The sequence below is a fragment of the Triticum dicoccoides genome, chromosome 7B (assembly GCF_002162155.2).
Source record: "Triticum dicoccoides isolate Atlit2015 ecotype Zavitan chromosome 7B, WEW_v2.0, whole genome shotgun sequence".
In the NCBI taxonomy this organism is placed as follows: domain Eukaryota; kingdom Viridiplantae; phylum Streptophyta; class Magnoliopsida; order Poales; family Poaceae; genus Triticum; species Triticum dicoccoides.
In genome coordinates, this window is record NC_041393.1 from 470,798,619 (window position 1) to 470,814,612 (window position 15,994).

The 15,994-nt window shown below is 45.2% G+C and overlaps 1 protein-coding gene across 4 annotated transcripts; it reads right to left on the reverse strand.

Moving 5' to 3' along the window:
• Positions 1-2,540: 2,540 nt before the first annotated feature.
• Positions 2,541-7,736, reverse strand: LOC119338516 (reticulon-like protein B17). Of its 4 annotated transcripts, none has more exons than XM_037610838.1 (8): positions 7,093-7,736; positions 5,526-5,679; positions 4,479-4,553; positions 4,245-4,395; positions 4,081-4,156; positions 3,934-3,999; positions 3,737-3,859; positions 2,541-2,978 (listed from the first exon to the last, which is right to left on the reverse strand). In XM_037610838.1, the coding sequence occupies exons 1-8, from the start codon at positions 7,694-7,696 to the stop codon at positions 2,863-2,865; spliced, it is 1,365 nt and encodes a 454-aa protein (XP_037466735.1). In that variant the 5' UTR covers positions 7,697-7,736; the 3' UTR covers positions 2,541-2,862. The 4 variants fall into 4 exon arrangements, with proteins under 4 accessions (XP_037466735.1, XP_037466737.1, XP_037466738.1 ...); XM_037610840.1 differs by having other exon boundaries at positions 4,081-4,150; positions 7,093-7,734; XM_037610841.1 differs by having other exon boundaries at positions 4,245-4,386; positions 7,093-7,732.
• Between the last annotated feature and the right edge of the window lie 8,258 nt (positions 7,737-15,994).

The window sequence follows — 15,994 nt, forward strand, 5'->3', positions numbered from 1 at the left end:
GCGCCCCCTGTCTCGTGGGCCCCTCGAGCACCTCCTGACCGACTTCTTTTGCCTATATAGTCCCACGTACCCTAAAAACATCCACGGAGAAGATAGATCGGGAGTTCCGCCGCTGCAAGCCTCTGTAGCCACCAAAAACCTCTTGGGAGCCCGTTCCGGCACCCTGCCGGAGGGGGAACCCATCACCGGTGGCCATCTTCATCATCCCGGCTCCATCCATGACGAGCAGGGAGTAGTTCACCCTCGAGGCTGAGGGTATGTACCAGTAGCTATGTGTTTGATCTCTTTCTCTCGTGTTCTCTCTATGGCACGATCTTGATGTATTGCGAGCTTTGCTATTATAGTTGGATCTTATGATGTTTCTCCCCCTCTACTCTCTTGTGATGAATTGAGTTTCCCTCTTGAAGTTATCTTATCGGATTGAGTCTTTGATTTGAGAACACTTGATGTATGTCTTGCCGTGTTTATCTGTGGTGACAATGGGATATCACGTGCCACTTGATGTATGTTTTGGTGACCAACTTGCGGGTTCCGCCCATGAACCTATGCATAGGGGTTGGCACACGTTTTCTTGACTCTCCGGTAGAAACTTTGGGGCACTCTTTGAAGTACTTTGTGTTGGTTGGATGAATCTGAGATTTTGTGATGCATATCGTATAATCATGCCCACGGATACTTGAGGTGACAATGGAGTATCTAGGTGACATTAGGTTTTTGGTTGATTTGTGTCTTAAGGTGTTATTCTAGTATGAACTCTATGATGGATTGAGCGGAAAGAATAGTTTTATGTTATTTTACTACGAACTCTTGAATAGATAGAACAGAAAGGATAACTTTGAGGTGGTTTCGTATCCTATCATAATCTCTTTGTTTGTTCTCCGCTATTAGTTGTTTTGGAGTGACTCTTTGTTGCATGTTGAGGGATTGTTATATAATCTATCTATGTTATTATTGTTGAGAGAACTTGCACTAGTGAAAGTATGAACCCTAGGCATTGTTTCCTACCATTGCAATACCGTTTACGCTCACTTTTATCATTAGTTACCTTGCTGTTTTTATATTTTCAGATTACAAAAACCTATATCTACCATCCATATTGCACTTGTATCACCATCTCTTCGCCGAACTAGTGCACCTATACAATCTACCATTGTATTGGGTGTGTTGGGGACACAAGAGACTTTGTTATTTGGTTGCAGGGTTGTTTGAGAGAGACCATCTTCATCCTACACCTCCCACGGATTGATAAACCTTAGGTCATCCACTTGAGGGAAATTTGCTACTGTCCTACAAACCTGTGCACTTGCAGGTCCAACAACGTCTACAAGAAGAAGGTTGTGTAGTAGACATCAACCTCCAGGAGACGTAAACCTGACGGCCACGCGCCAATCGCCCCCCCCCATCTCACCCGCCTTCTGTTTCGTTCGCCCGCTCGCTCGACAGTTGCTCGCCTTCGTCGCCGATGATTTCTGGCCAGAAACTTTGACGCTGCCGCCCGTCCATCGCCGACCCCACCGGCTATCCCCACCGACAGCCACGCTGCCAATTTGAGTCTGTCCCATCGCACTTTCGCCACCGTGCCACGTCGTGGCCACCCTGCTGCCAGATCCGACTGCTCCACCACCCCCGCCACCGGGTCCGCCGCTGCTCCGCCACCCCTCGTCTCCAAATCGGTGGAATTGGCCGCTTCTCCGATGTCGCACCGCCGTCGGATTCAAGCCGCACACATGTCGCCGCCGCTTTTCCAGCGCCGGACTCGACCTTCTCGCGCCGCACAACCGTCGCATCGCCGCCCCGTCACGACCAATCTGCTACTCGATTCACAGCCCCGTTGTCGGCCATTTGAGCTCCTGCCGCCGCATTCGACCTCTCGACTCTCGTTGCTCGGCCGCCGCCGCACCTGTTGCCGCCGCTCGTTCCACCGGGGGACCTGTGCTGCCGCTCGGTCCACCGGCGCTTATGCCGACTATTTCACATCTTCATTTGCATCATCTATTGAAGTTGGACTTTTACATCACCAATATACATCATCTATTGGAGTTGCCTCTTTTTTTAAGATGTAAAATGCATTTTTTGGTGATGTAAATTTTACATCTCCTAATTTTACATCTTCAAATTTGCATCATGCATTGGAGATGCTCTTATAATATAAAGCAGGGAAACCCTTTTTCGTCAAAGCCAACACTTTTGTTCGCTCATTTCCTGGTTTTCACCGTCTACCTGAACTCGCAATAAACTGAAATCAAGCCTTGAAAATTTCTTGTTTCAACTGGTAAATCCCTGTATGGATTAGATTTTTTTTTCTTTTAGGTGCGATTCAAACTGAAGTGGGGTTTTAGTTCCCAATTTTAATTAACCAGATTTGAGTTAACACCTACTCAGCATGATGACGGCCAATGATCATAGTGCCCTTCGATCAGATTACAATTCTCAAGAATGACGAGCCATGAAAGTTTTCTGCAAATGAAGGCGTTTCTCACAGATGTTTCACCTGGCCCATTTAGAAAGGACATATTCACACCGTCGCTCAGACGAGATGCTCAAAGCACAAAAGACCAGCAAAACGCATCACAGGCACATCGAGCTTGACATGAACACAGCATCAACATATAGGGCCCCTCAACGTATATGGCTGTCAAACAGTCACGCGTGCAACAAGATCGCCTCATGCTTGATCGAAAATATTCCCCAACAGTACCATATTGGCAACAAGATGTACCAAGACCAATACATCTCAGCCACTGCGCCTGCCACCGAGATATGAGGATGCAATTTTGCAGCATTTTTTCTATTTTGCTTTCGCTTTGAAACCACAGAAATGCTCAGATATGTCGGCACCTGCCGTGCTCATGAGACAGCTTGTCAGTCTTCGAGAACCATTGCTTGTTGCTGCTCCTGCCGCCGTATTACCCCCTCTGAATTCCTGCTACTTCGTCCATACTGATAGTGGTAGCGCAGCGCTACCGCAGATACGAAGGCTGCACAAAGAGATGATGCAGAGTTAAAACTTTACCATGTTTGAATAAAACAACAAATTGTGATACAGCCCAAACCACATTGGTAGAAATCTGCAGTTATGCTTCGGAGCATATGAGCTTGTGCTCAGTTTTAAGGACCAACATAAATGCATCTTTAAATGAGCCAACAAGGTCCAAGAATATCCATGTTACGACCTTTATACCGACAGTAGTAGCAGAGTGTTACCATTTGAAAGAACGATTCATCAGTTTAGTGGCAATGAGATTCTAGATGGGACACAGACAAACATTTCCTATTATGTTTTCACTAGCTTTGCTTGCTGAATTCCTCCTTATGATGAAATTAGAATCCGATTAATTTAGCCAGCTTCTGGCAAATACCAAGAACAGGTCATTTAAGAAAAGGCAATCAATGAACTTGATGTTGCTTTGTGAATTGTCTACACCGAAAAAACGAAACCCCGCTATGCTGAATATTGCCCATTAAAAGTGAGATTCTTGATGGGTGACCTTAGTCTCATCTCTTCTAGAAAATCAACTGGGCAGGGTTGAGCAACCACTTGTGCCAATTTTTTTTTCAGAAAGTACTAACTGTCTTCTGAGCTGTAACCTTAAATGAAGCATATCAACGAACCCGTGTGCTGTTTAACAGCATCCGATTGGCATTAATTTTGTACCAACATAAGAATCAGTCAAGCAGTTTATATGAGCCAGTTGTTTCGAACTACTTTCAGTCCAATCGATTATCAACGACGTACCAGCCATTACACGTGTCTTCACACTAACCAAGTTCCAGAAGGTCGTCACTGCAGCAGCTGCAACAAGTTTCTTGCGGGGACAGGACTTCCATGCATTCAGAATCCGGGCATTCAAACCTTCAACTGACAAAATACAACTTATGACTCCTTGCTCCATTAAAAGGTAATTTTAGCAGTAAATTGTACAAGCTGCCTACCTTTTTCATGAATATGACTTGAATAGCAGCTATAGAGTCTTGGGAGTGTAAAACAACCAAAGAATCCTGTAAATTTTCATTCAACACAAGATGATACAAAGGTGAAGTCATGCAAACGTTTGACTGCTCTTTGCCATGCAATCATACCTGTTGCTAGAAGCCTCCATACTGTGAACAGATGGCCATACTTAGCACCAAATAGAAGAATAGGAAACACCTGATACTTAAGGAATCAGAGGCCTCAGAATTGCTTAAAGAAAATGTGTGTACTCTGAAGAAAACAGAGCGTGGAATCAAAATGTAAGGCTTACTTTCAGAGTCATGGATGGATCACCAGAGAAGATCACTCGGGACATAGATATGAGAGAGTTAGCAATTGGCAGGACAGCTCGGCCAACCCGGAGCACATCTTCCTCAGTCAACTGGAAACTCCTTACTTGTTCAGTGTTCTGCCTGTTACAGCTTTGAAATAAACATGATTTCACAGATAGCAAGGAAAATTGACACTGTTACCTAGCTCAAGAAAGAACATTATTATATTGTACCTCTGAGGAATGGAATCTTTGAAGAAAGCTAAGACCAATGTCACAACACCAAAATGGCAAAGTATCTTGATTGGACTGCAAAGTGGAGGGCAATATTCAAATGGCGAACTATAAATATGTGCAATAAAATTAGGTTAGGGCCATTGGATACTTGTCAGTGTTCAGGAAAATAGCATTGCAGACAAACCAATTTCGCTAGGGACAGTATATAGGCCAAAATAATGAAAAGTGACATTGTCGTTAGGGTTTTGGGCATTAGCATGAGATTTATTCCTTGATAGTAGGATACTTATCCTTGCCTTCCTACTTCCATATTTCTCCTCTCTTTCTCACTTTGCTCTCAGTCTACATCGCCGACCAATGGACCCAAGCTCTGTCATGAACTGCCTTTACACTTATCTGACCCTCGCTGCCCATATGTGGCACTGGTACCCCTGCTTCACCACTGAGTGAAAAGAGAGTGCACAGAGGGACAGGGGATTCCAGCGAGCAGCAGCAGCATGTTTCAGGACTTCAAGGTGCCACTCGTTTTTCTATTTCCCTGCTTTACAACCGTAAGAACTTCAACAACAAAAAAATCCCAATTGTGAACCGATTCCTCGACCACACAGCTATGTTTTTGCGACTGCGCTTAAATTTATTCATGACATTAAGACAGTATAGGCTTTGATCTTATGCTCTTACCTTGTCCCAATTTCTTCTCAAATTTTGTTGCAAATTGCATTTCAGTTTTTTCGAATAAGAAAAGTAATGTCTTCATAACTACAAGAATAAATCCATTTTTCACCAACAAATTCCATCTTGACCTTAAGTGGCGAACTGAGATAGGTGTAAGTTCTGGAATGTCACTTTATATCCCTAATGGACGGTTCTGTGATGCCAACAGTATCCTGCAGAACTTATGATGATTGACATGACACTGGACAGTCGAGTCCATTTTCAGTGGTAATTTCCATATATGGATGATTATGGTACCACCAGCATAATTTTTCAATGTGTAATATGCTGAACAATGTATGGATGAACTACAGCAGAAGTTGCACGTGCCTGAAATTGACGTCTTTTGAAAAGGAAGAAGAGACGAAAAGCATGGACCCAGAGCCGAACCAAAATGCTGATCTCCCAACATTCTTCCACATCACCAAGTCAACAACCCTTTCCCAAAGACCTTCCCAATCAAACTGCTCTACATTCTCTGCACCTGGTACTCAAACAGGAATTAACAACATTAGCAAGGGAATACACATCTGTAACGTACACTATCATACCACAAGAAATGCAAATCAAACAGCAAGACACATGATAATAATTGCACAGTACAGTACACAAATACTACTTTTCTGGAATAATTTGTTAAATTATGAATGACATGTATGAACAAGACAATGGTTTATCTACCAAGTTCTGATAAACAAGTTTCACTCATACACTGATAGGCAAAAAAAAAAATTGGTTGGCAGAAATGGATGTGGACACTCTGAATCAGATAGTGTGTAGGCTTTGGCTAGGAATATGCAACAAAATTATATATTACCCTGTCCGAACAAATAACCCAATCCAGGTTAGTTGTATCAGAAACAATTTTCGAATAGAAACAATTACAAACTTATAGAAGCATGCTGACAAGGTAATGATAGTCTATCCAATTATCCATCGTGATGTGCTAAATTTATAGGTTAGGCCGATATAAATACACACAAATGTTTAACATTTTTATTTAGGACCTTTAGCTAAATTTGTGCCATTTTGGTCTCAGGTTGGTCAAATTACAGCAAATCTGGAGCTCCCTGCTTTTCCTGGTTATGAACTATCCACAAAAAGACAGACAGTCCCCATAAACCTTTTGGGTTTGCCAAAATCAGACCCTCCACGACTCAATGGAGTAAGATCAACCTCGTTGGTCCATACAGTCAGCATACAGCGTGCAGCATGGACTATCATGTGGTCTACGGTCATGTACCATCCACCATACACCTTTGGGCAGTGCCATGACTCGTTTGATTCAATCTAATGTGTTGTGTCCGCTTCACAAGATCTTCGACCTACTCTAACAGTGTTGTAGGTTGTAGCTAGCAAGTGAGAATAATTTGAGGCTCATAGCTACTGTACCACTATTCATATATAGATTAATGGTGAAAAGAGGCAGCAGCCTTCACCAACATCACAATCAAAAACTGAAAACACTCATTCGTAGCTAGAACTTGGACACAGCGCCAGAAATTATTTTGACACAATCCATAAAAATGTCACAAATCAATGCCGAAAATAATAGAAATTTAGCATAATTTACATCCACCAAGACCTACATAAAGGAGGTGACAGCACTTTCTACAACCACAAACTTGTAAACCCCAGAATAAATACATGGACGTAACTTGTACAGTTAGATATCCATAAGCTAGATAAGCCCCTATGCCTGCACAACAGTTTGCAATTTCCATGCTGTTACTTGTGCATAAATAGAATTGCAATTTGCAACACCAAGAACAGTATCCCCTAATGAGATAAAATGAAGCAACATTTCCTACATCAACCAAAAACTATAAGATTGTGTCCTGCATTCTATGAACACTAAAGTGGCAATTAGTGTGGTAATTAGCAATTGCTCAGTTACCTCGGGTTGGATTGATGGGAGGGTATGGCACCAAAGCCAAGCTGGAACCCTTCTTCTCCTTCACGGCTGTCAGAGGCTGCGCCGCGGTCTTTCTTCTCTGGGTCTTACCCGCCGCTTCCTCATCGGCCGCCTCGTTCGCCGTCAACTCCCTCCCGCCATCGTTGTCCAGCCGCCGGCGCGCTCGCCTCACGTTCTTCCCGGGCGACGCGGCCGTGCGCGGCTCCCCCGCCCCGCGGCGCTTCCTTCGCGGAGACCCGACGGCGCCCGCGCCTTGGTCGACGACCGCGGCGCGAAGGGGCTTAGAGCGGCGGCGCCGGGCGGGGCTGTTGCGGGGAGGGGAGAGGGGGAGCACGTCATCCCGAGGAGAGAGGGACGGTGACGGCGACGCAGGGCCCTGTGGCGGCGACGGTGGCGGAGAGAGAGTCGCGGTCCCGTCGGCGACCGCGATGTCGCCGGAGCGCGGCATGGGGGCAGGGGAGTCGGGTGCTATTTCGATCTCCATTTGATTTGCTTCCCGGGGACGCGTTGGCCAGCTGGCTGGGGTTTTGGCGATGTCCAGCGGTGGGTGGATCGAAATTTGAAGCAATTTTCCCCCTCGGAGCATCCTCAATAGCAGCCTCGCAGATCCGCTAATTTTCTTTTCCGTTCTTTTCTTAACTGAGAAGGCACCGAAAGGCGTCATTTATTAGCTCACACACATTTTACATCAAGGATTATGAATCCTTCAAGTACAAAGTTGCTTAAGGCAAGCAACAGAGGGCGACGGGGAGAGCAACTGGGCCGGGACACCACGATGGTGAGGGGTGCAATGGTGTGTCGGCGGATCCGCACGGCGACGACATGCGGCACACGGCGGGATTTGAGATGGCGGATTGTGCAAGCAAGGGGGGTGGCAGCGGATCAGGATCCGTCCCGATCCAGCGTCCGTCTTCAGGCGGCGACGGCGATGGCGTCGGCGTGGTGGAGGCGGTTTGGTGGCGGTCTTAGGCCTTGTACAATGCAAGGTGCTTAGGGGAGGTGCTTAGAGAAATAAACCAGGTTTTTTTTAAGCACCGGTGCTTATTTAACATGATAGATGCTTAACTAAGCATCTCTCCTGTAAAAATAGGCACCGGCGCTTCAGAAAAACTCGGTTTATTTTTCTAAGCACCTTCCTAAGCATCTCCCATTGTACACGACCTTAGTGCTCTTATTGTTGAAAATATGCCCTAAAGGCAATAATAAAATGATTATTATCGTATTTCCTTGTTCATGATAAATGTTTTTTTATTCATACTATAATTGTATTGACCAGAAACTTAAATACATGTGTGGATACTAAACAACATTGTATCCCTATTGAGCCTTTACTAGATTAGCTCGTTGATCAAAGATGGTTAAGGTTTCCTAACCATAGACATGAGTTGTCGTTTGATAATGAGATTACATCATTAGGAGAATGATGTGATGGACAGACCCAACCGTAAGCTTGGCATATGATTGTGTTACTAAGTTCACTTTGCCATAGCTTTCGTAATGTCAAGTATCTGTTCTTTAGACCATGAGATCATGCCATTTCTGGATACCAGATTAATACTTTGTGTGTTATCAAACGTCACTTCGTAACTGGGTGATCATAAATGTGCTCTACATGTATCTTCTAAGGTATTTGTTGGGTTGCATGGATCGATACTGGGATTTGTCACTCGTATGACAAAGAGTTATCTTTGGGCCCTCTCGGTAATACAACATCACAAGAAGCTTGTAACCATGTGACTAATGAGTTTAGTCACGGGATCTTGTATTACAGAACGAGTAAAGAGACTTGCCGGTAACGAGATTGAACTAGGTATGGAGATACAGATGATCGAATCTCGGGCAAGTAACATATCGCCGGACAAAGGGAATTGCATACGGGATTAACTGAATCCTTGACATCGTAGTTCAACCTATAAAGATCTTCGTGAATATGTAGGAAACAATATGGGCATCCATGTCCCACTATTGGATATTTACCGGAGAGGAGTCTCGGTCATGTCTACACGATTCTCAAACCTGTAGGGTCGCACACTTAGCATTCGATAGCGCCAGGGCACTATTGAGATATTAGTATGGCGAAGTTCGAAAGTTGTTTGGAGTCCCGGGTAGGATCCGAGACTTCACGAGGAGCTCCGGAATGGTCCGGAGGTAGAGATTCATATATGGAAAGTTTGGTTTTTTTGGTATTGTATCGGGAAGCTTCCAGAAGGTTCCGGAGGGTTATACCATGTCCCTTAGGCCAACATGGGCTCTAGGGGGCTCCCTGTCCTTATTAGGCCAGGCGCACCACCCCTACAAGGCCCATGTGCATGGGGAAGGGAAACCCCAAAGGGGAGGGCTCTCCACTTGGCTTGGAGGGCACTCCTCCCCCCTTGGCCGCCTCCCCCTCCCTTGGAGGAGGGCTAGGGTCGGCCAGCCCAACCCACACCCCTATATAAAGGGAGGAAAGGGGCTAGGTGCTAGATCCCTCCAGCCTTGGTTTCCCCTCTCTCTCGTTACTCCTCCTCCATGTTTGTTAGGGCATATTTCTCCTTAAGTGGTTTTGGTGATTGATGACAACATGTTTGCGGACTAATCTTGTGCATTGAGTATTTCAGACTATCAAGCATATAGCACAAGACGATTTGTGCCCCTCTGAGTTTCAAAGAAGATGGTTTTCTTTCCCGCGTTTCTTTTCTGGTGGACTTGAGTCGTAGGGAAAACCATACTATCAAGAGAGGGTCCGCGTCAGAAAGGTTTGGGTGGAATCATCACGTACCCACTCATATTTCACCCATCGCCCCTTTCCATTTCTTTGCAGTTGTCCAATGTTCGTTCCAAAGCAGTGGTGAAAAGTTGCAAGCGACAGTACCTCGGACTAGACACGTAGTACCGCCTATGGGCGGCAGTACCGCTATCAGCACCGCTCACACTACCGCTCGTGGCTGGGACCTTGACTTTTTATGTCGGGTTCTATGGTGGTGCCGCCGGGTTACTACCGTGCTACCCGTTTGTCCCCAGAAAATGGGCGGTTGTAGCAACGGTAGTTGAGGCGGTAGTACCGCCCCTACTACCGCGGTTACTGCCGCCCGTTTCTCTGTTTTCCCCTGTTTCCCTTTGTCTCTTGTGCATCCTTCAGGGAGCGTAGTACCGCTTCTGGAGCGGTTGTACCGCTCTTGGAGCGGTAGTACCACTTATCTGCGGGCTGAGAGACACATAACGGTTGGATTTGTTCTCCCACTATAAAAGGGGGACTTCTTCCCCAAGAAGACTCACCTCTTCCTCCCCAAACTCCATTGTTGCTCCAAAGCTCTTTTTTGCCCGATCTCTCTCCCTAGCCAATCAAACTTGTTTATTTTCTAGGGATTGGTTGAGAAGGCCCGCATCTACACTTCCACCAAGAGAAATTTGATTCCCCCAGCTAATCCCTTGCGGATCTTGTTACTCTTGGGTGTTTGAGCACCCTAGACGGTTGAGGTCACCTCGGAGCCACATTCCATTGTGGTGAAGCTCCGTAGTGGTGTTGGGAGCCTCCAATCAAGTTGTGGAGATTGCCCCAACCTTGTTTGTAAAGGTTCGGTCGCCGCCTTCAAGGGAACCACTAGTGGAATCACGACATCTCGCATTGTGTGAGGGCGTGAGGAGAATACGGTAGCCCTAGTGGCTTCTTGTGGAGGATTGTGCCTCCACACCGCTCCAACGGAGATGTACTTCCCCTCAAAGGTAAGGAACTTCGGTAACACATCCTCGTCTCCACCGGCTCCACTTGTGGTTATCTCTTTCCTTTACTTTGTGCAAGCTATTGTTGTGTTGTATCCTTTGCTTGCACTTGTTATTGTTGTTGATTAGTATCATATAGGTTGCTCACCTAGTTGCACATCTAGACAACCTATTTGCTGCTAAACCTAATTTGTGAAGAAAAGCTAAAAATTATTAGTTGCCTGTTCACCCTCCTCTAGTCAACCATATTGATCCTTTCAATTAGTATCAGAGCCTCATCTCTTTATTAAGGGTTTCACAACACGAAGAGTATGGTTGACATCGAGGAGGAAGTGCCCGAGGCCGCGGAGTTGACTTCGATCACACGAGATGACTTAAATGAAGCTATGGCTTCACTTAAGACGTCTATGACGACCGAAGTCAAGTTTATGCTTGAAGAATTGCTTGAGGGGGGCGAAATCCACTCCCGATCCATTGCTTGTGGTTAATCCCACCATATCGGCGTCGGAGGCCAATTCCGGCAAAGCGGCTAAAGGTACTCAAACTTCTACCCCTCATGATAAGAATGGGACAAGAACCTTTGCCTCGGTTCCCCCTCCCCTGGTCTATGGAGGACCGGTCCCTACACCGCGCATCAAATTTTGGCCCTCCTCCTAAGCTTATTAAGGGTGATTTTGCTAAGTGGGTTTTTCGCATCAAGTCTCATTTGAATCACAACTCAACAAATCTTTGGAGAGTCATTGCACAAGGCTTCTACTCGCATGATCCAAACAACCTCACCCCAAGAGAAGAAGTGGAAAATCAATACAATCACTCCGCTTTGTTCATCCTTCAAGATGTGGTCCCTCCCAAAGATCTATCTCACTTATGTCCCTTCACTCAAGCAAAGGATTGTTGGGATCACATCGTGTCTTTGTACAAGGGAAGCTCAAGCATCCAACAGTCCAACTTTGAAGTGGTCCTTGATGAGGCCGATGAATTCGTGATGCTAGAAGACGAGGATCCGCGTGATCTCTACCGGAGGGTGACAACTCTTGCAGTTGCTCTCCAAGACCATGGGAGCAAGGATACGGATGACAATTGGATCAAGCGCAAGTTTCTCAAGGCCATCATGCCTTTCAATAAGGCCATGTCTTCCGTGATTCGTCAAAGGCCGGATTTTCACACTTTAATCTCAAGTGAAGTGTTGGATGAGTTTATTGCCATGACATCATGAACAAGACCGCCGACAATGCTCTTGCTCATGTTCAGTCAAAGAAAAACTCATCAACTCTTGCTTTGAAGGCCAAGGACATTCCGGAAGAAGAAGAGGAGGAAGAAGATGAGATTTGCCCCGAGGACACCAAATATGCTTACCATGAGCACATGGCTCTTGCATCAAGGCAATTTTGGAGCAACAAGAGGAACTCAAGACCCAACTTCACCAAGAATAACTCAAGTGGCTCAAAGAACAAGCAATGAGTAAGGACTTGCTACAATTGCTGCAATGTGAGTCACTTTGTGGCGGAGTGCCCTTATGAGAAGAGGGAAGACAATGGTGGCAAACTCAAAGACAAAGCCAAGTCTTTCCCAAGCAAGAACAACTTCACCAAGAAGACACCTCAAAAGGGTTTAGTGGTGCATGAAGAGTACGCCTCCGATGATGATGATGAAGATACAAGTGGAGAAGGAATGGCAACGACGACCATTGCCATTGCCACATCTTCCCCCTCCAAGGTGCCTTTATTCGGCGCCCCCAACGAGAACACCATTACCAAGTGCCTCATGGCCAAAGGTATCAACAAGGTAATCCCTAACATCAAACCACCATCATAACTACTCCTTTATTATTAGATTGTGTTGATGATAGTGAGGTGGTGAAAATTGATGAGAATGAGTTTACCAAGTTCGTGAGTAAGCTCAAGGGAGAATCCAAAAAGCACTTTGTTTCTCTCTTGGAACAACTTAGTGAGGCCAATGATAAGACACATGAGGGTACTATCTCCAAGTTGGAGGGGCGTAGTCGTGACTATGCCGATGAGATTGCGGATCTTTCCATTGCTCTAGAGGAAGAGCGAGGTCTTCATTTGACTTTTGAGGAGTCACACAACATTGATCTTGCTAAATTGCAAAAAGATCTTGATCATGCTATTGTTCTTACTCGTGTGCTCAAATCCGAGAAAGTTGCACTTGGGGTTGGCCATGAAAGACTCAAGGAAGAGTTTGATACACTTGACAAGGCTCACAAGGTCTTGAAGGGTGCTCATGCCTCTCTCAAAGAGTCTCATGATCAACTCCAAGTGAAGCTAACCAAGGAGATTTCCACGTGTCCTCCTTTCGTTCTAATTGATAATGCCCATGCTCCTCACCTTGTTGTGAGCATGTGCATCTTGTGGAGGAAAATGCCAAGTTGAAAGAGCACTCTTGAGAAGGGCCTTGTGACTTGCATACAAGGCGAGAAGAACCTCAATGACCTTTTGAGCAATCAAAAGGAAGTTGTAAGAAAGGAAGGACTTGGGTTTATGCCCAAGTCAATGAAGAAGAAGAAGAAGACGCTCAAGGAAACCTTTGTCGAGGCGGGTGAGGGTACTCATGAAAATAAGAAGAAGAACGAGGAAGTGGGTGATAATGTCAAGAAGGGCAAAATCGCCCCTGCCAACAAAGCCGGCGACTTTAACCCCTCTTATGTTCTATGTCGTGCTAGTGATGGACATGTTTATGCTAAATTGGTTCTTATTATGAGTACATTGAATGGTCTATTTAGGTTCCTAAGACCCTTGTTACTAACCTCAAAGGACCCATTCAAGAATGAGTACCTAAATCCAAGCATTGATCTCTTGTAGGAGTTTGCTCCGGTGGAGTGTCATGGTTGCTCGATAGTGGAGCAAAAAATCATATGACAGGAAGTAAGGACTTGGTGGTGGATGTGCATCCAATTCCATCTATGCCCACCCATGTCCAATTCGGAGATGCCTCAACTTCTAAGGTATTGGGACTTGGCAAGGTAGTCATCTCTCAAGATTTATCTATTGAGAAGGCCATGCTTGTTGAGTCCCTTACATAGAATTTGCTTTCCATTCATCAACTTGCACTTATGGGCTTTGCAATATTCTTTGATCTTGATACCGTGGCCCTTTTGTGGAGAAAGACTCTTAAAGTAGCCTTTGTTGGGCATGTCGAGAACGGCCTCTATGTGGTGAACTTTTCGGAGCGACCCACTAATACCGCGACTTGCCTAATGGCTAAAGTTGATGTGGGTTGGCTTTGGCATTGCCGAATAGCCCATGTCACTAGTTGCGCCACGTGGAACGTTTGACTGGTCAATTGATGGTGTCACCAACAAAATATGGAGTTGTACGGGTGAGCCAGTGACTATATAATCACGGCATGTTTTTTTAACATAGTACAGATGCAAGCGCTCATATATAAGCGCACACACGCAGACCCTGCCCCTATTAGCACCTTTGAGAGAGTGATCCAGCATATGATCTTGAGATTTTATGAAGTCACCATAGGTGCCTTGTAGTCGAGGGGAACGTCTCCTCCCACTGAACACACATCGCCAGAAAATACTGAAATTAATCTAGGATAAATGCGAGCACCAGGACTTTAACCCTGGTGGGCTGGGGAAACCACTGTCCTCCTAACCATCCAACCACAGGTTGGTTAGCACCAAAAAATCTATATGGTGACCATGATGAGCTTATTCTGAAGTCTAGTGACCATATCGTACTTTCGCTTCAAATACAATGATCATAAGTGTCGTTAACAAATACGGAGCACACATCAAATACAATGTCCGTCAGTGTCATCAACAAAATACAGAGATGTATCATGAGCTAGATACCGTATGATCACCCCGAGAATAGTTTGTGTGCGTACGTGAAAGTGGTGTAGAAAGAGGGGGTGTCCGGTGGCGACAAGGAGAGATATGCTCTTCGTTTATCTTTCCTGTGACTAATATTTTAGGAGAAAAATATAAACATTCACAATGCAGAACAAATATTATTGGATGCACCATGCAATTAACTTTCATGTATAACACTGTCTATTGTATATGCTTATTTTCTTAGTGACCGATTGCGTGTGGGGTGTGGTGGGCACATCATTTCTAGTTGTGGAGGGTCAACATGAGGACTCATGGGTCGGTTCCATCCCGCGCCACATAGATTGGACCGATACGCATTATACGAAGACCAGTGTGGAGGACTCAGCGTACAAAACGAAGCTACCAGAGTCGTGGAGGACTCTATCCTCACTGATGATAAGCCGACTATATATGATTTGTAACCTAGGCCCCGAGTATGTTATAGAAGCCCCGGGGCTAGTTCGTCACGCACAATGCCTGGTATTCACGTGTACTTTGTACACACCCCTATCACAAATATACAGTACCAGGAGTAGGCTTTTTCCTCAACTGCAAGGGCCTGGACTTGGGTAAAACTTTGCCTCGTATTACCATCTAGCCTAACAATCAGGGATGTCCTACCGAATGATCTGATGGAATCATATCTGCCAACTACTAAGAGAGAGGTGTGTGTGGTGGGGAGGGCAATGTGTGCGAGAGAGGCCTAAAGATAATGTGCATGCGGGAGACACGTAGGCACATATATGTGCCTATAGAGGGCTAGTAGAGACCGTGCGTGTGTATATATGCATGTGAGAGAAATAGTGTTTTCCAACTGAGATTAGTGAAAAGAGTGGTACACAGTAGTAAGAAAGAGAGAGGGAGATATATAGAGAATGTGTGTGTGAGACACCCCGACACCCCGGGAGAGATTGTGAGCCTGTGTGAGGGAGAAATGCCGATGTATAAAAAGTGCGTGCACTTATGCGTTAGATAGAGAGATATATAGCGCATGTATGAGAACGGGCCGAGGCATAGTGCATCTACGTGTAAAAGGCGGTTCTACGCATTAAATTAGAATATAAATGGCATTATTATTTTTGGATGAGATCAGGAATTTTGTAATTTGCATATGAACGAACATTGGTCTATCAGACACCCGTACTCTATTGTAGCATGTGCATGTGTTTATTTCATATTATCGATCCATAGAGTGAGAGTGGTTTGAAATCCAGACAATGCATTGCTTTTGCAATTCATATATAAACATTAATTAGTGCACTCCATGTTGTTAGTGTGAAGCACTTTATACATTTGTCACTTACATGGATACATTCCAAATTGCTAGCTATGAAATAG